Raw genomic sequence first — 23,848 nt, 5'->3', positions numbered from 1 at the left:
GACTTGCTAGCTAGTAAGTCTTCTGTGAAAAGTAATATTTGTAGGTTTGTTAATACCACTTTTCACAGCCTCCCAGCTCTGAAGGCAGTACCACAGTCAGCAGCAGTGCAGAAGTATGGGTGACAATGGGGTGCTAGTAAGTCTGCTGTGAAAAATGATATTAATAAACATACAAATATCACTTTTCACAGCAGGCTTACTAGCGCCCCATTGCCACACTTACCTCTGCGCTGCTGGTGGTGGCAGGTGCGGTGTTCAGAGCTGAGCAGCTGGAGAGGAACGACTGCGGGCCAGGTGCCCAACTCTGAAGGCAGTGCAGCCACCAACAGCAGTGCAGAACTGCAGAAGTAAGAATGGCAATGACATATGATGCTCTCCTTACTTCTGCGTAACATTTGACCTTTGTGCTGGTAAGGGTGGCTACGGGGGGCTAAGGCAAATTTTGGGGTGGCTATAGCTCCCGCAGACCCCCCTAGTGCCACCCCTGCCTGTGTGTCTGACTATTAAAATTTTTTTTTGGCCAGTCTCAGTGTTATGATTGGTCTGCTGTTTAATGCAGCTCTTCAGCTGCTGAACAGTCAAGCCCTCTAATGTTGTCTCAGTCCCAGAGCTGTCCTGAGGGAAAATGGCACCCTGGGCAAACTTCTATTTTGGCACCCTTTCTTTGGAGGTGGAGTGGGATTGGGGGTGGAGCTGGGCTGGAGGGGCTTGGGCTGTCAGCCCCGTCCATGGTGGGGCTCGGGCTGTCAGCCATGCGTGGAGCTGTCAGCTTACAACCCCCTACATGCTAACCTTGCAACCCCCAGTTTGAGTACCCCTACTTTAAAGGGATAAATTATCTTCAGAGTAGGGCCAGAATCCTACTCTTATTCATTCTTTTCATCCTGTATGGAATGACTTTGATTGTCTGATGAAGGCTAACTTGACTGCATTTTCGTAGTCATTAAGACATCAGACACTAAAAAGAAATCAAAATCTTCTATGGTTCTTCTTAAAAAGAAGCAACTTAAATGATACACTATATGTTATCAGTGACAATTTTTTTAAAAGTTGTGCACAGGGTGGATAAAAATCATAGAAAATCTGATCTTATTTTTTAACTTGATTTTTAAAATTTTAGTTTTTTTCATTTACATTTTTAATTTATGTGTTGACAATTCTTTATAAAATGGGAATAAAGTAATCTTAAAACGCTAAAATGGATGTTTTGTACTTGCTTCCTAATTATAAATAGAATTTCAGATTTTACATAGTGATATTTTTCTATTAAATTGCATATTCCGTAAGCTTGACCCATGCGGCAGCAAGTCTCAGAGCTGAATCAACTGACTCAGGCTTGCACTAAGGGGCGAAAAATAGTAGTGTAGATTTTTGTGCTTAGGCTGGAGCCCAGGCTCCGAGACCCACTGCTTCGACAGGTTCCAGAGTCTAGGCTCCAACCCAAGCCCAAACATCTGTCCTGCTATTTTTATTGCTGTTGTGCAAGGTCACTTCATTTGACCTGAACTCTGAAACTCGCTCCTGCATTGTTGTTTTTTCAGTGTAAACATACTGTTAGACACTTGGGTGCTTTTCAAAATTCTGCCCAACATTGTATTTTTCAATATTTTGTTTTCTATCTCGAGCAGTTTTGTCAAAAGTCAAAGAGGATACTCTGGCAGTGGCATTAATAAAACAAAACCGAATGTATAACTTAATAACTTTATAAAATTTCAATCACACAGATTTTCAAATTAGTTTTACAAAGCCTCAATCTGATTTAAATCAATAATTTTTTTTTAAAATGATCCATTATTGTAAATGCCTTGATTTTTAAATAATTCAACCCTGATGGCTCACTGTTTCCTCCACCTATCCCTGCTTGCCTACAGTCTTAACACATAAGTAGTACAAAGTGTAATTTTTAAAACTCCTCTCTTCCTAAGGTGAAGCATTCAAGTTTTCAACAGATTAAAACCCAGTAATTCCAGCAAAAGATGCAACTTCCCTCAGGGTCAATGAACAAGCACATATACAACACAATTTGCATAGAGTTTATGAAAAAAGAAAAGGAGTACTTGTGGCACCTTAGAGACTAACAAATTTATTTGAGCATAAGCTTTCGTGAGCTACAGCTCACTTCATCGGATGCATTCAGTGGAAATGTAGCTCACGAAAGCTTATGCTCAGATAAATTTGTTAGTCTCTAAGGTGCCACAAGTACTCCTTTTCTTTTTGCGAATACAGACTAACACGGCTGCTACTCTGAAACCTGTCATTATGCAAGGCATAGCGTTTATGAAGTACCTGTTACTTCCTTTTGGACCTGTGTCGTGTCAGTATGATTTGTGCATGTTATAAGGCCACAGTAGTTAGATTTGCCAGGACCTTTCTGTCAGTGTGGGTCCCCACACTCCCTGTTTTCTATCTGACTGTACCCCACTCAGTCACAGCTTCCAGAATATCATCATTATCGTCTTTCATTTGACTTACATATTTCTCACACCTGGTAACAAACATCAAGACTGAGTAAATTGAAACTCATAAAATGGCAATCATTAGCTCCTTCATGTCAAAATATTTCATTTCCAGAGGGAAAATCGCTCTCTTCTAATTCAGGAAATTTCTCCAAGATGTTTTTCTATGCTTCATAGATCTCAAAGAAGCATATATCTTTCTCACTTTAGTTATTTTTTGAGTAGATGCAGATGTGTATTCCAAGTAGGCGTGTGTGCGCCCCGCATGACAGAACTGGAGACTTTCGCCTAGCAGTACCTGTAGATGAACGGCACTAGTGCCTCATGCCTGTAGCCTCTCCTCTGGCTAAATGAGTTGGTGCTGGCGCCACGCCTTCCCCCCCACCCCCCCAGTTTGTTCCCACCACCAGTTGGCTGTAGTTGGAGCTCTGAGCAGTTGTTGCTTCACAGTCTTGCAAATTTATATTTTAGCCTAGTTTTGTTGTATATAGTTCCTAGCTAGTTAGTTAGTAGTGGTAGTTAAAAGTTATAGTGTATAGTATAGTGGTAGAGGTAGTGCTCCCTGGGAATGTTCTCAGTAGGGTTCAAGCATTGTCCTTCATGTGGAGTGGTGATTCCTAACAGTGACCCCCACAAATGGTCCTTATTCTGCCTTGGCGAAGCCCACCTTAAGGAGCACTGTTCAGTCCGCAGATTGTTCAAGAAGCGGACTCAGGTGGCTTGGGACCTTTGCCTTAAGCAGCACCTGCTTGAGCAGGCCATTAGGCTTGACCCCATACCGAGGCCTTCCTCGGGCTGCAGATTGCCCTCCAGCTGCGAAAGTGCTGCTGCTTTCCATTCCGGGGCAAGGGCCTCTCTGAAGAAGCATGGGAACCTTTCTTCATCGTCGGCACCTCAAAAAGAGGTTGCATAAGACAGTTTGGGAGCACTCCAGATCCCGGGGTGACTCTTCTGCATCCCCTAAGAAAAACATGGACTGGCAAGAGACCGGCTCTGGTGCGCGGTATGGTGCTGGTGCTTGTGCTTCTGATCCTCCCTCAGTACAAGGTAGGGAAGGCACTGAGTTTGGTACTGATAAGAATGGTGCTGGTACTGACAGTATCAGTGGTGTCGCTGTACCAGGCTGTTCTACCTTTCAGTCCCATCCTTGCTGCTGGTTCAGGACTTCACTAGTCTGGTGGCTGTGATGGGTCCCCAGTTGGAGCATGCTGCTGAAGTCTCAGCACTGCACCAGAAAGCACTGCTTCTGGGGATTGGCATGGATATGGTACTGATGACAGTACAAGATTCTTCGGTACTGGGTCCTTCCTTGGTACCGACACAGTCAATGCCGCAAATGACATCGACGCACGTGGGTGCTCCAGTACCATTGTTTGCATTTGCCTTTGATGACCTTGCCTGCGACACTGATCTTCCAGTGGTGCTGACTTCAGCGTGGCGCCAATCCCAAACTCGTTCTGGGCTATGGATGAATTAGATCACCTGTTGGCTCCCTCTGGAGTCACCCCTCCCATGTCTCTGAGACTTTTCTTTTTCAGACTCGGGCTCCTCATTCTCCTGCTCCACTTCACCTGAGGGCACCCTGGGGACAACAGTAGACTAAGGCAGCTAGCAAGCTTGGCATGCACCTCAAGACCAGAATGGAGATCCCTGGCCCAGTGCCTACTGGGTACCAATGCCTTACTAATACCAGAGGCCACCTTGGGCTCAGTGGGAAGCTCCTTGGTCTCAGACATCTCACTCGTCGTCAGGGTCGAGATCCTCTGCTTGTGCGCTATTGGTGGCTGAAGACCAGTTGTAAGACCAGATGCCTGCGGTTCCCCTTCCCGTGAAGCCACTGGAGTTTCCTCATCCGGAGATGCTGCCCCAGGACAATGCAATGTCTTCCCCTTCCATCCCAGAGGACTTTAGGGTATACCAGGACCTGTTATTTCGGGTGGCTTTGTCCGTGGGTATTCAGGCATCATTTCTCCAGAATACCCATAAACACATGGACATTCTCCAACCCTCTGTCCCTGGGTGAGTGGCCCTTCTGATTAACGAGTCACTCCTCAAGCCTGTGAAGGCTCTTTGGTGTACACTAGCCTTGGCCATGCACTTGGAGAAGTGTTGTTTTGTTCCGGTACAGGGATACGAGGGATTTTATTCCTACACATCCCCAAACTCATGACTGTGAATGACAGGGCACAGCAGGACAGATTCATGTCCTGCCCCAAAGACAGAGACTTGAAGTGCCTAGATCTTCTAGGCAGGAAGATACCCACCTCATCATCACTTCAGATGAGTATTGCAAACGAGCAAGCCAAACATGGCTAAATATGACTTCCTTAGCTGGTAGGCTATGGCTATGTTTGAGCAACTGTTGCCTGAGGTGTTTGTCACTAAGGGCTGCATGGTGGCAAAAATGTTGTTGCAATCTGCCCTTGATGTGGTGGACACTTCAGACAGGGCTGGGGCCTTCGCAATTATTATGAGGATGGCTTCCTGGCTCCAGAACTTGGAGATTATGCTGGCAGTCCAGCAAACAATTGAGGACTTGCCCTTGGATGACCAAACCTTGTTTTTGGACAAGACTGATGAAACTCTGCATTCTTTCAAGGATTTGAGGGCTAGCTGGGGGTGTGTATGGCATCTATGCAGAGATACAGGCCACAGCAACCCTTTGTGTGTCCTTCGCCCTGAGACAGCAGTGCTACCCAGAAAAGGGATAGATCTCACAAGATGAAGTTTATGGACCGCAAGCTCAGGACCCAGCTGCTCTGCGCACTCTCCTTCGGCGTCTGCTGAGCGTCCATTTTGACGCATTGATCCAGAGCACAGGTCCAGTTGTTCTTTCTCCCTCGTCATCCCACCAATTCTTTTGTGGACAGACTGGCTTGCCTTTACAATGCCTGAGTCTTGTTAATGTCTGGCAGCTGGGTCCTAGACACTTTCAGATTGGGCTACGCCATCCAGTTTCTCTCTATGCTTCCTCCTCATCCCTTTTCAGGGACCCATCTCATGAAATACTGCTTTTTGAGCAGGTCAGCTCTCTGATAGCATTGGGAGCAGTGGAGGAGGTTCTGCAAGAACACTACGGTTGCAAGTTCAACTCCCGGTATTTCCTGATACTGAAATCCAAGGGCAGGATGAGGCCCATCCTTGACCTCCATGGACTCAATAAGTTAATCAAACATGTGCGGTTCTTCTTCGAGTGATTGCTTATGTGCATTCCAATAGGTGTGTGTGCGTGCACCCCATGCACGATCGCCAGAAGCTTTTCCTGTTGGTTCGGCTGTGGAGACCCCAGAGTGGTACCTTCGTGGCAGTGTATATATGTCCCTGCCGACCCGCCGCTTGCTCAGTTCCTTCTTACCGCCCGTGACGGTCGTTCGAACAGCTTAGTCTCTTGCTTTGCAAGTGCCTTACGTAGTGGTTCCCTTGTTTCTAATGTAAATAGTTTTTTGTTAGTTGTTAATAGTTGTAGATTAGATTAGTTTAGCTTACTTCAGGGGGTTTCCCCCCATTCTACTCTCCCCGGCACCAGGGCACACCTCGGTCGGAGGGGTTTAAAGCGTGCAAGAGGTGTGCAAAACCTATGCCAACAAGTGATCCGCACGCCGCCTGTCTCAAGTGCCTTGGGGAGGGTCATCAGACAGATAAGTGCCCTATTTGCAGGAGCTTCGGACCCAGGACTAAGAGGGAGTGGGACTATCGCCTGAAGCTCCTCTTGATGGAGTCGGCCCTTCAGTAGGACCGCCATCTAGGAAGCCCTGTACACAGCGTACTCTGTGGCTAGAACCATGGCCACTGCCATCGCTATGAGGCGCAGTGCATGCCTTCAGGTTTCAGGGATTCCACCTGAGGTCCAAAATACAATTCAGGACCTCCTCTTTGACTGCGAGGGCCAGTTTGCTCAAAGTACGGACATGCGCCTGTATAGCTTGAAGGACTCACTGGCAACTCTGAAGTCTCTGGGGCTACACACCCCAGTGCCTCAGAGAAAGCCCTTTAGACCTCAGCCCCCGTCCCGTTTCTACCCGGGGCCCCCTAGGCTGGATCCACCTAGGAGGAGGGGCAAAAATAACAGGAGGCGCCCACCACAATCCTCCTCGGGCCAAGGCCAGGGTTCAACCAAACAGCCCCCCGACCCCAAGCCCAATTTTTGAAGATGCGCATGAGGTAGCGCACCAGTCGCCTTGTGTCCTTCCCCCACCTTTGTGAATCGACTCTCCTGCTTCTACTGTGCCTTGGTCTCAGATCATGTCAGACCGCTGGGTCCTCAGCACGGTTGGGGTGGGATAGTCTATCCAATTATGTTCCCTCCCGCTCTCCCACCCCCCGTGCCTGTCCCCCTTCAGGGACCTCTCTCATGAGCAACTCCTTTTACAAGAGAAACAATCACTCCTAGCTCTAGGGGCAATAGAGGAGGTTCCTCAGGAATTCAGGGGCAAGGGGTTTTACTCCCGCTATTTCCTCATCCCCAAGGCCAAGGGCGGGCTTTGGCCTATCCTGGAGCTACGAGACCTCAACACATACATAAAAAAGGTGAAGTTCCGCATGGTCTCTCTGGCCGCCATCATTCCCTCCCTGGATCCAGGAGACTGGTACGCCGCCCTCGACTTGAAGGGATGTGTATTTTCACATTGCTATTATTCCAGCCCACACATGCTTTCTCAGATTCGTGGTCAGTGGCCAACACTACCAGTTCAGGGTGCTCCCATTTGGCCCCCCGGGTGTTCACCAAATGTATGGCGGTAGTGGCAACTTTTCTCTGCAGGCACCAGGTGCAGGCATTCCCGTATTTGGGCGACTGGCTCATTGAGGCCAAGTCCCAAGCACAGGTGGTGGAGCACGTATCCCTGGCCTGGGCTACGTTTCACAGGTTGGGGTTTGTACTGAATGAGCCCAAGTCCACATTGACCCCTACACAAACAATAGAGTTAATTGGCGCTCTCTTGGATTCCACGTGCGCGAGGGCGTTTCTTCTGGAACTGCATTTCAAAGCGCTCACGGACATTATCCAGACCCTCTTCCGCTTCCCCACAACTACGGCCAGGAATTCTTTGAGACTACTGGGGCATATGGCGGCCTGTACGTACGTGGTACAGCATGCCAGGTTGTGCCTCTGGCCCCTCCAGACATGCTTAGCACAGGTGCACAGACCGGGCAGGGACCCGTTGGACTCAGTCATAACCCTCCTGCCTCAAATTCTCCACTCTCTCCAATGGTGGCTGTAACCACAGGTGGTTTGTGCGGGAGTACCCTTCGCAAAACCCCAACCCACGCTTTCCCTTGTCACAAACGCCTCGGTGCTCGGTTGGGGAGCGCATCTGGGCAATATCAGAACCCAGGGCCTCTGGTCCCATGCAGAGCTATCACTGCACATCAACGTGAGGGAGCTGAGGGCGGTTTGCTTGGCATGCCAAGCGTTTCAGGCCCATCTGCAGGGCATGTGCGTATCAGTGCTCACGGACAATACTGCAGCGATGTTCTATATAAACAAACAGGGTGGTGGTCGTTCCTCTCCCCTCTGTCGGGAAGCCCTTGCGCTGTGGGACTTTTGTATCGCCCACTCCATATACCTGTAGGCGTCACACCTTCCAGGGGTGCAGAACGAGCTGGCAGATGGCTCAGTCACTTGTTTCATGGACATGAGTGGTCCCTCAGACCGGACATCACTTACTCAATTTTCCAGAGGTGGGGCTGTCCCCACATGGACCTGTTCGCGACGCAGAGCAACAGGAAGCGTCAGAGGTTCTGCTCCTTCCTGAACCACAGCCCAGGCTCCACCGCGGACGCCTTTCATCTATCATGGGCGGGTCGCCTGCTGTACGCATTCCTGCCATTCCCCCTCATACACAGGGTGGTCCTCAAGACTCGTCAGGACAGGGCTTCCTTAATCCTCATAGTGCCAGCGTGGCCCCATCAGCACTGGTTCACTATGTGACCAGTAGTGCTCCCTCTCTGTCCAACCCTACTCTCACAGGACCACGGCAGTTTACAGCACCCCAACCTGGAGTCACTCAACGTCATGGCATGGAAGCTCCATGGCTGAACCCTCTTGAGCTTCAGTGCTCGCACTCGGTTAGGGAGGTCATGCTGGGGAGTAGGAAACCCTCCATTCGAGCCACATTCCTGGCTAAGTGGAAGCGTTTCTCCATTTGGTCTCGACAAAGGGGAACTGAGCTGCAATCAGCTGCAATTCCCCTTATTTTGGATTATCTTTTAGATCTCAGGCACCAAGGGTTAGTAATATCATCCCTAAGGGTACGCCTCGCAGCCATTTCGGCCTTCCACCTGGGAACGGTGGGGGGTTCAGTGTTTGGTAATCCGATGGTGAGCAGGTTTCTGAAGGGCCTTGACAGATTTTATCCTCCAGTACGTCAGCCCATCCTCTCCTCTCCCCCCCCTCCCCCCCCCGGGACCTCAATCTGGTCCTGTCCTCACTCATGGGGCCCCCCTTTGAGCCCATGGCTTCCTGCCTTCTCTCCTACCTTTCCTGGAAGGTGGTTTTCCTGGTGGCTATAACCTCCGCTAGGAGGGTATCCGAACTCAGGGCACTGACCTCCAAACCTCCATACATGGTATTTTATAAAGACAAGGTGCAGGTAAGCCCCCACCCTGTGTTCCTGCCCAAGGTTGTCTCCCAGTTTCATGTGAACCAGGACATATTTTTACCTGCGTTCTTCCCTAAACCCCATGCCACTCACAGGGAGTGCATGTTCCATTCCTTGGACGTTAGACGGGCCTTAGCATTTTACATTGAATGCACAAAGCCGTTTTGTAAGTCACCACAGCTCTTTATTGCTATTGCAGAAAGAATGAAGGGGCTCTCGATCTCATCACAGCGCATCTCGTCATGGATCACGTCCTGCATCAGGACTTGCTATGACCTGGTTAAAGTTCCAGCCCTGACGATTACAGCGCACTCTACCAGAGCGCAGGCAGTGTCTGCAGCTTTCCTGGTGCAGGTGCCTATCCAGGACATCTGCAAGGTGGCAAGTCCACACCTTCACTTCCCACTACGCCATTACCTAGCAGGCAAGGGATGATGCTGGGTTTGGTAGGGCAGTCCTGCACTCGGCAGTTAGGCGAACTCTGACCCCTTCCCCGGGATAACTGCTTGGAAGTCACGTATTGGAATACACATGAGCAATCACTTGAAGAAGAAAAAATGGTTACTTACCTCTTGTAACTGTTGTTCTTCAAGATGTGTTGCTCATGTCCATTCCAAATCCCGCCTGCCTCCCCACTTTCGGAGTATTCCGACAAGAAGGAACTGAGCAGGCGGTGGGTTGGCAGGGACATATATACATCGCCATGAAAGCACCACTTTAGGAGTCTCCACAGCCAACCGAATGGGTACCGCTAGGGAAAAGCTTCCGGCGATTGTGCATGTGCCATGCGCGTACAAACCTATTGGAATGGACATGAGCAACACATCTTGAAGAACAACAGTTACGAGAGGTAAGTAACCGTTTTTTCTGTATGATCACTCTGTCAGCTAGCTTCCCTGCTTTGTCTCAGAACGACTGGTTCTTCGAGTGCTTGCACATGACTACTCTACTTCAGGTGTCTGTGCACTGTGAGCACAGTTGCTGGAAATTTTTGCCTCAGTCATATCCATTGGGTGGGCTCTAGCACCCTACAGTGCCACTTGCTTAAGCTCCCATATAAGGGGTATGGCCAACCCTGCATCTTCTCAGTTCCTTCTTTCCTACTATGACAGTTGCTGGAATTGCTCCTCTTGCTTCATCAAGCTCCCCTCAGTGGAAGACCCTTCTCTGTGGTCTTAGTTTACTACCTTCCTTTTGTTTCTTATCAGATCTTTATTTCTGATTTGGACAGATGTGAAATTGTTGAACATAGTAAGTTGCTGTTTTCGCTGTGTTAGCAGAGTCTTCATCCGCTCCCGGTACTGGACATGCCCGAGTCTCCATGTTTCAAGCCCTGTGCCTCCTGTGGCAACCCTATGGCTATGGGTGACCCAGAACTCCAGTTGTCTGAACTTCCTGGGAGAGACTCATATCACTGTCAGATCTGCTGGGACTTCAAGCCCCATACTCAGAAGTACCTGGAGACCAGGTTGAAGTCACACCTGACAGAGGCAGTACTCTGACCCTAGTTGGAGCTGAGCCAGTTAGACTTGGTATTGAGTACCTTGGAGTCGGTGCGGAGTGCTGCTCCCACCGTGAGAGTCTCTCAGCACCATTTCCTGTCATTGCTGCCGTAGAAAAGACATACGCGGCTGGCTTAGAGGGGGCATTCCCTGCCTGAAGAAAGCCAAGCAGGGGGAGCACAGCAGAATGCGACCTGAGTCTGGCTACTCCTCAGTTGCTGCTCCAAGGACAGTACTATTGACTCCATCCTGTATACAGGCTTTGCTGAGTCTGGTCCTGGGTCAACCTTCAGTACTGGAGGGACAGTTGCGGCACCAGCGGGATCATGGTGCCGTCTACCTCAGAGGGTTCGGTGCAGTCAGGGTCTTACTGTTGCTTTCGGTACCACTATTGGCGGTACAAGAGTTGGCAATGTCCGTGCTGGTGAGCAGAAGGGAGTCTGTTGCTCCAAGCTCCTGTTTGGTACCATTGAGAGGGAATCCATCCCTGCTGGCCACGACACAAGTCTCCCCACTGTGGCACCATTCCCCGGCACTAAGTGGTACCGCCCTTCCATTGTCCCCGGAGGAAGGCTCGTTGTCAGACTCGGAATTGGAATCATATCCCTAGCTGATGAACTGTTCCCAATACCCCCCTCCCCAGTCACCCTTATTTGGCTGTGGATCCAGGCATAGCAGTACCAGCGAGCGCTTGGCACAGTGGGCATCATAGGTACTGGAGCTGGGGGTGCTGCTGCATCCCCTAGCTTGAAGTGGTTTCCATTATATACAGGATTTACAGTTTGACTCAATGGCTCTCAGCACCCCCACTATAAAAATAGTTTCAGCACCCTTGGTGGGCACTGGCCTATGCAGATGCAATGACCATTTTGGAACTCCTGGGGTTTTTCGCCGGATGCTGGGCCCCCTTCCAGGCTCTCATACTCGGTGGTCTTGGAGAGGAGAGCACCTCCGTCCCATTGAGCAGAATCCGATCCAGACTGCGGTACCAAGAATGGTACCGGTCCTCAGGACCAGATTGGTGCAGAAAGAGAAGAGGAGGACCCCCTGCCAGTGCAGGTCTCCTAGTCATCTTCCCTGGATGAAGCTGTGGCAGGGGCAGGCTTGTCACCTCCCCACGATGACTTCATAGCTCATCAGTAGCTGTTGAAAAGAGTGACCTCGAACCTCGGGCTGGAAGTGGAGGTAGTTAAAGAATCCTCCCAGAGCCTGGTCGATATTTTGGCCCTGTTGAATGAGGCTTTCTCTCTCTCAATGAGGCAATCATGGGACTGGTTAAAGCCCTGTAGCAAATTGCATCCTCCCTATCTCCCACATCAAAGAGAGCCAAAAAGCAGTATTTTGTTCGTGCTCAAGAGTATAAGTACTTGTACTCCCACCCCCCTCCTGGGTCCCTGATGGTCTCAGCAGCCAACAAGAGGGACAGACAAGGGCAACAAGTAGTGAACCCCCCCCCCCCCCCAGACAAAAGTTTCAGTGACTAGAACTTTTTGGTAAAAAGGTTTATTCTACAGGGCGTCAACAGCTCTGCATCTCCAACCAGCAGGCATTGCTGGGGACATAGGACTTAAACGTCTGGGACTTGATGTTGAAATTCAAGAACTTGCTTCCCCAGGAGCCCAGACAGGAGTTCTCTGCTCTGGTAGCTGAGGGGAAGTCTGTAGCCAGGGCTTCCCTGCAGGCCACCCTGGATGAGGCAGATTCAGCAGATAGCTCCATGGCTTCTGTGGAGGTCATGCCAGATGCTCTTGGCTCCAGTCCTCAGGACTGCCAACAGAGGTCCAGCAGTCCATTCCGAACCTTCCGTTCGAAGGCACTTTGCTCTCCTTAGAGCAAATGGATGGAAAGCTCCATGGCCTGAAAACTCCAGAGCCACCCCCAAGTGCTTGGGTCTTTATGCCCCAGCATTCCACCTGTTTCTCAGCTCTGATGCCCCATCGGGACCTGCAAAAGAAAAGAAACAGGAGTTCTAGATGCAGGCAGCTGCCCCCATCCACTTCAGCATCCCTACCTGGCCCACCCAAATACATGGAGGCAGCCAAGCAGAACTTCTGACATCCAAGGAATTGTACCAGTTCGTGTACCACAGCATCCTGTCCCCCTTTTGTTTTTGGACTGCCTGTCCCACTTCAGTTCAGTATGGTCTCTTACAATCATAGACTGCTGGGTGCTGAACACTGTGGAAAGGGGTTATACACTCCAGTTTATTTTCACCACCCCACAACTCCTCCCTCCACATCCCTCTTTCGGGACCCTTCTCAGGAGCAGCTTCTGGCCCAGGAGGTGCAAGCCCTCCTCCGAGTGGGACTCAAAAGGGAAGGGATTTTACTTATGGTATTTCCTAATTCTAAAGGCCAAGAGAGGCTCTCTGATCCATTTTAGACCCATGCCAGCTCAATGGCTGCCTCAAAAAGTTGAAGTTCCACACGGTGTCCCTGGCCTCCATGATCTCCCTTGTACTGGTATGCCGCTCTCAACTTGTCAGATGCTTTCTTCCACATCTCAATTTTCCAAGGGACAGAAGTTTCTCAAGTTCATTGTAAACCAGACTCGCTACCAATTTATGGTTCTTCTGTCCAGCCTTTTGGCAGCACCGAGGGTTTTCATGAGAAGAAGGTTAAAAGTCTACCCGTACCTCCACGACTGGCTGGTCAAAGACTGGGCCTAGGCCCAGGTGGAGGCAAGTATCCACCTCATACAGTCAACCTTTCAGTCACTGGGCCTGCTTATAAACGAGCATAAGTCTACCCATGTCTCTGTACAGAGGCCAGAGTTTATCGGGGTGGTGTTTGATTCCTCTCAGGCCAGGGTTTTCCTCCAGAAGCTTATTTCCAGATAATGGTGTGATTAGTAGCACAGGTCAAGGCCCACCTGGTCATGATGGCCCATTTCTGCCTCATACTGTTAGGCCACATGGCCGCATGCATATAAGTGCATGCAGCATGCGAGGCTATGCCTCAGACCCCTTTAAGCATGGCTGGCCTGGGTGTCGCCATTAAAGAATCCGCCCAAAGAATCCATCAAGTCGCCTTTACCTGGATTCAGGGCAGGAACTGTGAGCACTGGTCTTTGACTCCCTCAACTGGTGGAGGGATTCTCTGTCGGTTTGCTCAGGCGTCCCCTTTGCCAGACCCCAACTCTCATTACCCCTAGTTTGCATTTGACAGATCTAAGGTTGAGGGGGTGGGGACTCTCCTAGGGCACCTCAGGATGCAGGGCCTGTGGTCCCAAGAGGAGCTCTCCATACGTATAACTTTCAGGGAGCTAAGAGCGTTTCGCTTGGCCTATCAGGTGTTCTTGTCCCACATCATGAACAAGAATGTGCCTAGTGTGCATGGACAATACAGCAGCCATGTTCTACCTCAATAGGAGGGAGGAGCTCACTCTTTCCCCCGTGTCAGAAAGCTGTCCACTTGTGGGAGTTCTGCATAATGCACTCCATCCACCTTAAATCATCTCACTGTCCGGGAGCTCAGACCGAGCTGACAGATCACCTCAGCAGGTCTTTCTCCAGTCACCATGAGTGCTCCCTTTGGGCCGACATAGTAAAGGCAGTTTGCCAGCAGTGGGGGACTGCCTAGGTAGACCTGTTTGCGGCCAGGCAGAACAGGACATGTCACCAGTTCTGCTCCCTGCGTGGCCACAGACCAGGCTCACTCATGGGCTCTTTTCCTACTCCCTTGGACTGGATACCTGCTCTGTGCCTCCCCCCAGATTCCTCTGGTGCACAAGGTCCCACTGAAGATCAAGCAAGATGGAGTGAGGGTCATTCTTGTAGTCCCAGCCTATCCCTGCCAACACTGGTTCACCACACTGCAAGGCTTTTCAGTAGCAACTCTGATGCCACTACCTCTCCTCCCGGACCTAATACCGCAGACCACGGTCGAATACTCTACCCAAACCTGAACACACTTCACCTGACAGCTTGGAGGCTCTATGGCTAAATCCTGAGGAGCTGGCTTGTTCAGAGAAGTCTGCCAGGTTCTGCTAGGTAGTAGGAAGCCCTCTACCAGAGTTACATGCCTTGTCAAGTGGAAGTGTTTTCCATTTATCTTCCCAGCAAGGTCTCTCGCTCACACAGGCATCTGTGCAGGCTGTTCTGGAGTATTTGCTGCATCTGAAACAGGAGTGTCTGGCAATTTCATCAGTTCAAGTACACCTGTCAGCGATTTCAACGTTCCATGCCCTGGTGGATGGCCAATCGATTTTCTCCCATGAGATGACCATTCATTTTCTCAAGGGCCTAGAAAAACGATACCCTCGGATTCGGGAGCCAGTTCTCCCATGGGACTTGAACCTGGTCTTGTCAAAACTCATGGGACCCCCAGTTTGAGCCACTGGCAACATGCCCTATGCTGTATCTTTCTGGGAAGGTCGCCTTTCTGGAGGCTATCACTTCAGCCAGGAGAGTCTCAGTGATCAGGGCCCTTATGTCAGAACCCCCATACACCATCTTCTTTAAGGACAAGGTATAGCTTCGCTCTCACCCTGTGTTCCCTCTGAAGGTGGTTTTGCAATTTCACAGTAATCAGGCTGTTTTTCTGCACTTTTCTTCCCGAAATCCCACGCAAACAGGGAGAAGCAACATCTCCACGCCCTGGGTGTTAGATTCACCCTGGCATTCCACATTGAGAGGATAAAACCATTCCGTAGATCCACACAGCTCTTTGTGGCAATTGCGGACAGGATGAAAGGCCTTCCTATTTCAGCTCAGAGGATCTCATCCTGGGTCACATCATGCATTCTCATGTGCTATAAACAGGTGGGGGTCCCGTCACCGGCTATAGTGACATCCTGTTCTACTATGGTGCAAGCTTCCTCAGCAGTGTTCCTGGCCCAGGTGCTGATCTAGGACATCTGCAGAGTGTCAACTTGGTCATGGGTACATATATTTTCTTCCCACTACGCCATCACCCAGCAAGCTAGAGATGATGCTGGGTTTGGTCAAGTCATGTTGCCGTAAGCATGTCCATGAACTCCGATCTCCCATCCTGTAGTCACTTAATGTGGAATGGACATATGCAAGTACTCAAAGAAGGAAAAAACGATTACTAACCTTTCTGTAACTGTTGTTCTTCAAGATGTGTTGACATGTCCATTCCATGACCTATCCTCCTACCCCTCTGTTAGAGTTGGCTGGCAAGAAGGAACTTACAGGGTGTGGGGCTGGCCGGACCTCTTATACCAGTGCTTGAGTGTGTGGCACCAGAGGGCACTGGAGCTGACCCGACGGGTACCACTGAGGGAAAAATTTTTTGCCAGCTGTGCTTGCGGTGCACACATACCTAGCATGGCATGGACATGTGCAACACATCTTGAAGAACAACAGTTACTGAAAAGTTAGTAACTGTTTTTTCACTTCTCTGGACTGTCAACATGCTTACGTCCATGTGGCCATTCTGCTGAGTCACAGGAATTATCTTCAGAGGCAGGAGATCACCACTTTTAGTACACAGTACTCCTGTTATGCCCTCTGGGTCATCGCCAAATGCATGGTGGTGGTCATGGCATACCTCAGGAAGAAGAGAATCCACTGTATACTTGATAGCCATTACCTTTGCCAGTGGTCTCTGCCTAGACCATCTCTATATGGATAACGTCTTGCATCAAGACTGCTTATGAGATAGTGTCAGCCATACCTCCTCAGCACATACGGGTGCATTTGACGAGAGCACAGGCAACATCGGTGGCGTTCCTCAATGACATTTCCATATTGGACATTTGTAGGGTGGCCATGTGGTCGTCTGTACATACTTTTACAGATCATTATGCGATCTGTGCTGCTTCCAGAGCAGACGATAATGTCAGAAGAGCGGTCCTGCAGTCCTTACTCAGGTCAACTCTGAGCCCTACCTCTGAGTGGGAATACTGATTGCTAGTCACCTACTTGGAATACACGTCTGCATCTACTCGAGGAAAAAGAAATGGTTATTTACTGTAAATGCGGTTCTTTGAGATGTGATGCAGATCTGTCCCCTCTGCATCAGAGTCTTGCCCTGGATGTTCAGTGCAAAGGAACTGAGAGGGGGTTGGGGCAATGCTGCCTCATATAGCTAGGGGAGGGGCAACAGGCTCAAGACATGAGCACCGCCCCTCTGTAGGTACTGCTAGGCAAAAGTCTCCGGTTCCGGCACCCTCCCCCCCCCCACACACACACACTTTGAATATAGTCTGCATCACATCTTGAAGAACCACAGTTAAAGTAACCATTTCTTTCCTCTTACTACGTGTCTTAAAAACACTTTCTGTTCTTGGCACTTCCTTTTGACCTTCAGAGTACTTTCTTAGATTATTCTAGTGTGTTTTGGGTTTTTTTAATGGTCTGGCTACCATTTTTGTTCTCTGATCTGGCTGATTTAAAAACATCCTATCACCAAACTTCAAAGGATATTCTCCATTTTACAGTTTCTTGACAGCATAATTTTGTAATTATTAAACAAACACCTTAATCTGCCACGCAGGACCAAGTTTATTTCTGATCCCCAGTTTTTGACCTGTTAAAGGTTGGTACTGTTAGCAGAGGGAGAGATGCTTGAAAATCAAAGCCTTCAAACTTAAAATATTCCAGGATCCCGTTAAATGAATCTGGTTCAGTTTATACCGCATACATTTTGTGCTGACAAAGCACAGTTATCTTTTTTTCATGTGAAAAATCTGCAGGTATGGCCTGGTAATTTTACCTAGTGGGCAGCAATCCTTTCTAAATTCTATCTAATCTGGTACTTTGCTTTTTCCAGTCATGGAAAAACATGACATTGTTAGGTGCATCCCTGGGTGGTAGCTTACCAACCAGGTTCATGATAGACCATAAGTCTTGTTGAGCTTGAAGAGTATATGTGTGAAGAATTTCTCAGGTTGGGAAAACAGTAACAGATTGAAAGCTTGACTGTCCATTAGTCTTCTGGAACTGAGAGTAACAGGCCAAGCCATTCAAGTCTGTCTTAGTCCCACATTCTATCTAGCATGAGACAACCAACTGCAATAGCATATATCAACATCAAGAGGGCCCAAAGAGCATCAGTTTTCAACCAAAAGCTCTAAATTTTCTACTTAACCTAGATAAATGTGATCACACATTACCTGAAACATATGTTTGAGGAAGACTCAATAGTCAGATGGACTGGCCGAGTTGTTAGTGTCTTCAGCCAGGAAAGATCAAAATTCCAGTGCTACAACAGACTTTCCTCATGTGACTTACTCCCAAGTTGGATGTCTTTGCACCAGCCATGAACAAATTCCAAGCTTGTGCTCCAGATGCCCTATAAATACATGTACAGCTGGCTGTATTTAGTGGATTGGACTCTGGATTTACCTATTTTTTTCCTGCCACTAATAGCTGAGTTTAACCATTAAAATAGAGGACCAAGACAAGATAATTCTTGTAACTCCTTCCTGGCTTAGGTGTCTTTCCTTACCTCATCTTTGAGAGGTAACTATGTTATAGGATCATTAAGCAATTTTTGGACTTACTGTATCAAGGTATCCACTGGGTGTGTTTCACTTAATCCTGCCATTGCAAGGGCCTTGGGCATTGATGGAATTTGGTGCCTCCTGTTCTCTGCCTGTGGGGCACACAATAATTTTGTCTCCTGAGGGCTGTAATCCTGTGGTCTAATTCTGATGGTTGGGTTTAGTGTGTGTGTGGCTGGATGGTGTTAGTGGCCTGTAATAAGCAGGGGGGCGGACTAGATGATATGGTGGTCCCTTCTGGCATTAGAGTCACAGAGTTTAAGGTCAGATTTAAACCCAAACCCATTTTGCCTCAAACTCACTAGAAGCTGAGTGGCTAAAGCTTGGGTTTGTTGCTACTCACTGGATCTTATACTTGTATTTTTTAAATCTAGAAAAGAATCTACATCTAACAGTAGAATGCCCAGAAGGCAATCTCTTCCTGATGCCAAGCACTCAATCTTGATCTTCAGCAGGGATCCTAGAAATCCATTTGCCACAGAAAAACACAGAATTTGCTTTTTTACAGAGAATCTTTAGTTTTTACATTTTGTGAAAAAATAAAAACACATATTAACAATTAACTAAATTTTACTGCCTATTCCTAACAAGAGATGCCATCAGGTATTCTGGACTCAAAATTGGTTAATATGCTTCTAAGAGAAGGTCACTTTATATAGTGTTTACTACATAAAATGTTGAAAGGCCCATGGAGCTTTCTACTTCCCATAGTTCTTTTGTGGCGTGGAATACTAGGAGGAAAGACTAAGCTCTTCAAGGTCGGGGGTTGTCTTTTTGTAATGTTTACACAGTATCCCGATATGAGTAGGTCCTCTGGATGTTGTAATAAAGATTAAAAAATAAGTGTGAATCAATATTTGGAAGAACTCTTGCCAAATCCACTGAAGGTAAATTCTTAGAGTCACACTGCAAAAAATTTCTAAATAATAGGTAGCTGCCTAAAATCGGGAGAAAATAATAATTTGGTAAGGCTGTGAATTAATTACTTTAATATATCTGCCCCAGAGCTGTTGTTGGGGCAGGTGGAAAGATTCTAGGAATATTTTAAATTTTCTTCTCTGAGATGTAAATTTTTTTATGACCCAATTGGGTGGCTGGAACAGAGATGCTAGTACTATTTCCACAGCTTAAGGGTCTTTTAGAATTTTTTCCCATAATTCATTGGAAGGTAAAGAGATCTCAGTCTGTTTCATGAAACACATTTGAAAACTTGACCCTGAGAGATTCTTAAGGTTTTTGTTGACTATGATTTTTCCAATAATTATCAAAAATACTGATTAAACTCCCCAGAGAAACTTCTAGCTAGAGCACCTGGTAAGAGCGTGTGTTGCGTGACAAAATGAAAATCCAGGTAACTCTCCATTTTTAATGCAAGTCCAAATTCAGCCCTAGTTACACCTGAGCAATCCTACTGAAGAAAATGGGATTATACAGTTGAAAAAGAGAGAATAATTAGGCCTGGAGAACCTTTTTGCAAGAAATAAAGCAGATTCTACTAGGAATCCAGTTTGACAGGCTCTCAAGTTGTCTGTACTAAATGAGTTGGTGATCCTTCTCTGTTCATTTTTTTTCATGGAGACATGTATATGCATCATTCAAATATAATCACAAATGCTCAGTAGTTGACAGAGAAGCTAGTGATCAAATAGGCATGGTTTTGAGATAAATTGATGCAAGCCAAGAGTGCCCTACAGATTGTCAGGACGTTATCTGTCACATGAATACATATAGAAAATTTGTTTTCAAGATTCAGCACCTTTCACTATCACTAAAATCATTGTATTTTTATAAGGAAAGCTTAATAGGGCCAAAGTGCATCCTTCTCTTTTGAGTCCGCATAATGTCTTGTGACCTGTTGTAAACAAGAGTGATAGAGTTTAAGGCTAAACTCTCCAAAACAAAAACTTCAATGTTAAGTTTTTAAAAAATGGCCTTAACACTCCACTCGTAAGCTACTCTATAGTAATAAAGTATTGTGTGTACAATGAAGAAAGTGTTTTGTTGAGAAAACAGATTTCAGTTTATTTAAGGTATTCTCTGGGAGTAGACAACATGATAGATCACTTAATAATTGCCTGTTCTGTTCATTTCCTCTGATGCACCTGGCATTGGCCACTGTTGGAAGACAGGATACTGGGCTAGATGGACTACTGGTCTGACCCAGTATGGCCATTCTTGTATTCTTACATGGAGTAAAGCATTAACAAATTCCTATGAAGCATCAGGGATGCCCACGGCTGCGGATGTGACTTTGGGCGGAGTGAGCAAGGGCTCTGAGGTGGCACCAAGCAATCTCTCTCTGACGTGCTTGGCTGGCTAATTCTTGCTTCTGGAATTGGGGTTTAATTGATAGCCATATGTGGGGTCCAGGAGGAATTTCCCCCAAGTCAGATTGGCAGTATCCTTGAGTGTTTTTTGCCTTTGTGATGTTTGGGTGCGGGTCACCAGGTGTATCTGGTATATACCTTATTTAATCATTTTCCTGCCGTTGTGGAAAATGTTGGCAACTTGTCCTTCCTATTCTCTGCCTGTGGTACATAGTAATATGTGGGCCTCCTGTGGGCCGTAATATTTTGGTCTCACTTTGGTTCTTGGGTTTAGTGTGCAGGTGCTGGGTGGTGTTGGTGTCCTTGTGATACACAGGAAGTCAGTCTGAATGATCTACTGGTCCGTTCTAGCCTTAAACTCTGAACCTTTTTACAAGAAAAATTAGACAAGGCTCTCAACAGTGGGCAAAATCCTGGCCCCATTGAAGTCAATGTGCATTTTGCCTTTGACATCAGGAGACTTTGGATTTCACCCATTGCCTTTAAAGTGAGGTTCTGTCCTAAAAATTACTCTATAAAAATGGTGTTACAGAGTACCATGTCTATTATCTCATAGATTTTCATATCAAATGGGCTCATTTGGAGTAAGTTGTCTTTTTCCTAGCATCAGCCCTACAGTCTCACCCTAAAGTCTGACGATCACGCTATGTTCTTTCTGTATTCGTAACCAATAACATAGGCTCTGCAGGCCAGACTGTTTGTTGTCTACCTGTGCAACCACTTTGTCTTCATATTTTGCTGTCTGATATATGTGTTGCTCCATTAACCTTAAATGGGTTTGCACCAGTATCAGAGGTCATCTGAAGATACAAATTGCCCAGGTGGGCTATGTATATAACATTTCCATCATGTACGTCTGATCTCTCATTTGTCCGTAGTATTGAAGAAACACATTACTTTTGATGATAAACCAAAACACAAAACACATTTTAAAATTTTTGATGAGTGAACCCTCTTTTTATCAGACAAGTTTCTTGATGCACCAAAGATTTTGGCTAACTCAGACTCATTATTTTGAAAACTCTTTTTTCTGTTTACTTTTAGACAAAGTGTACAAGGAGTAGAAGACAAAATCACAAAACTGAAAGTAACTATGGTGGCATGGGACCGCCATGACAATTCTGTTATAACTGCAGTTAATAACATGACTCTGAAGGTTTGGAATTCTTTCACTGGCCAGCTTATTCATGTCCTTATGGTAAGAAAAATAAGAGTGGCAGTTTTACTCAGTATACTGTAACTCACATATCCATCATAGATTTTTTTATAATATCTTTATAGATTTGCATAACAAGGCAGAAAGTTAAGGAAATAATTGCATACAGAAGAATTTAAAGCTAGTTGAATTTCTTGTGACTGTCAACCTAAAGTAACATTGTCAATGAGGATGGAGCTAAAGTAGTTCTTCACGTGCCCTCCTTGCAGAGACATTGTTTGTTTTTGAAATGATAGTTTCTAAATTTAAAATTTTAAATCTCTCTTATGTTTCTTTAAAATCATCTTTTGTAGGCAAGTATTAGCAGGCATCTGTTTGGGTTAGATTTTAATTTGTGTAGACAGAGTGCCATTGGTTGTGTGTTTGTGGGTTTTTTTGTTTTTTGTTCAAAATTGGCAAGGCTTTTTATGGTGGCCTTTAAGTAGAAGGAAGATATGGGTGAGCTTTTTGCTGACCTCCAGATATAGCATTCACTTCCAGGTTGAAAAATAAGATGGAAGACCCAGATATTCCTTGAATAGAAGATGCATAATTGAAGTATTAATTAAGTACATTTTCATAGTAATGTACTTTTGTCTATGTACAAATACAAGTTGTATAGGAAATCAAGGGGAGTCGCAAGTGATACTAAATTACAGATTAAAATGAATATAATTGAAACTTTGATAGGATGATTCCCATCATTAGAATGTCAGCATTAAACAAAATGTCTTCCTGAGGGTATGTGGGAAACCCCACAATCATGGCAAAATTTTAGAAACTTAAGTTTTTTTTATTGAAGTAGTAGGAATGGCACCTACATAGAGAAATATTACATACCTTTATATATAATTACTGAATTTAGACTTAAAATTCTGCAGTTATGTGGACACTTGTGGTTGAAGAATGAAGAAGATTGATAAACTTTAAGATTAAAATGAATGGTGCCTAATGCATTTTAGTCACAGGGTAACGTTAAGCAGGGGAAAAAAATGGGGACAATATGGACTTTTCAGTTGCAAAAATACATGCGATTTGTGAACAGTGATACTTCCCTAGTCTGGTTGGAGGAGATTCAGAATAATAATCCATATTAGGATCTCTGCTCCAGGGAGCCTTAACATTTTTGTTTGACCACATTTTTACTAGATTCTCTCATGGACCATCTGCTTTTCCAGCTATATTTGCATAACATCCCTGTGGTAACTACAGCAATTGTGTATTTGAAAAACTATTAAGTAGTGTATTTATAGTTGTCTTTTAATGCATCTTTTTATCAGAAAATAAGGGGAGGTGAATACCATTGCTAGCTCTCCACTCACCACCAGTTACTAATATCTAAATACATACATAAAATATATATGTGTATACAGACACATTCATAGAGACCATCAGAGCACCTTCTATGTCAGCTGAACGAGCTTGCAGAACAACACAAGTTTGTTTCTCTCACCTAGAGTACTTGGGGCATCTGCTGTCCAAAGAGACTCTTGGACCCAGAAATTGAACCTGGGTTTCTTATGCAGTATTTCAGGGCACCAGTCACAGAGCCACCAATTTCCGTCTTTTCCTGCAGTGAACATATCTTTTTCAGGTTCTAGACACCATTTGCCATAAAATAAAAAGTAGTTATGTAAAACACTGGGTCAGCAGCTGCTCCTCAACTCAAAATTAAAAAATACAAAATTGAAACTCGAGATCAGTACCCATATCTTAACACAAATATCAGTTCTTATCATGACCTTATCGTTCCTTAGGCATGAAAAAATATGCACATATTTAATTTTACTACCTTCCTGTTCTGCATTAAAATTAGAGATTTTTAAAAAATCTTAATTACAAAAGAAGTAGCTCCTGCATATAATTTCATGCCATTGTTGAAAGGAAATGCTTGGCACTTGTTAAATGGATTTCTACTTTTAGGGTACTAATTCTTTACATAGCCTAAAATCATATCCTAACTACTGAACTAGTTCTTTACTAGATGTTTTTGGAGCAGTTGCACATATAATGTAGAATGAACCCTCAAAAGGTTAAAATTGCTAAAATATGAGTCAGAGTTTTTTAAAATGTCATTTCCAGCCCTCTGGGCTTCTAAATTCATTACAAAAATGTTGATAGTGATTTAACTGATAGTTACACATTTCTATTTAAAATTGTCACTGAAGAAAGAGAAACATATAATATAAAGATACAACAAATTTATGAAAAGCCACCCAAGAGAGTTGCCAAAACTGCTGTTGTACATGAGACATTTGTACAGTTTCTCATCATTATATCATTATTCAGATGTGTATAC

General features: G+C 46.1%; 1 protein-coding gene across 7 annotated transcripts in view; it reads left to right on the top strand.

The window, feature by feature from the left end:
- The window catches only part of PHIP (PHIP subunit of CUL4-Ring ligase complex), a 305,059-nt gene that overhangs the window by 122,961 nt on the left and 158,250 nt on the right, over positions 1 to 23,848 (top strand). For all 7 annotated transcript variants that reach the window (XR_013635547.1, XM_073336505.2, XM_073336507.2 and 4 more), the window contains one exon: positions 21,399 to 21,552. Coding sequence is in view for 6 of the 7 variants with exons in the window: in XM_073336505.2 (XP_073192606.1) it covers positions 21,399 to 21,552 (154 nt within the window). In the remaining variant the exon portion in view is untranslated. The remainder of the gene's footprint in view (positions 1 to 21,398; positions 21,553 to 23,848) is intronic.

This window comes from Lepidochelys kempii, chromosome 3, assembly GCF_965140285.1.
Source record: "Lepidochelys kempii isolate rLepKem1 chromosome 3, rLepKem1.hap1, whole genome shotgun sequence".
Lineage (NCBI taxonomy): Eukaryota > Metazoa > Chordata > Testudines > Cheloniidae > Lepidochelys > Lepidochelys kempii.
This window is presented reverse-complemented; position numbering and strand designations above follow the sequence as displayed.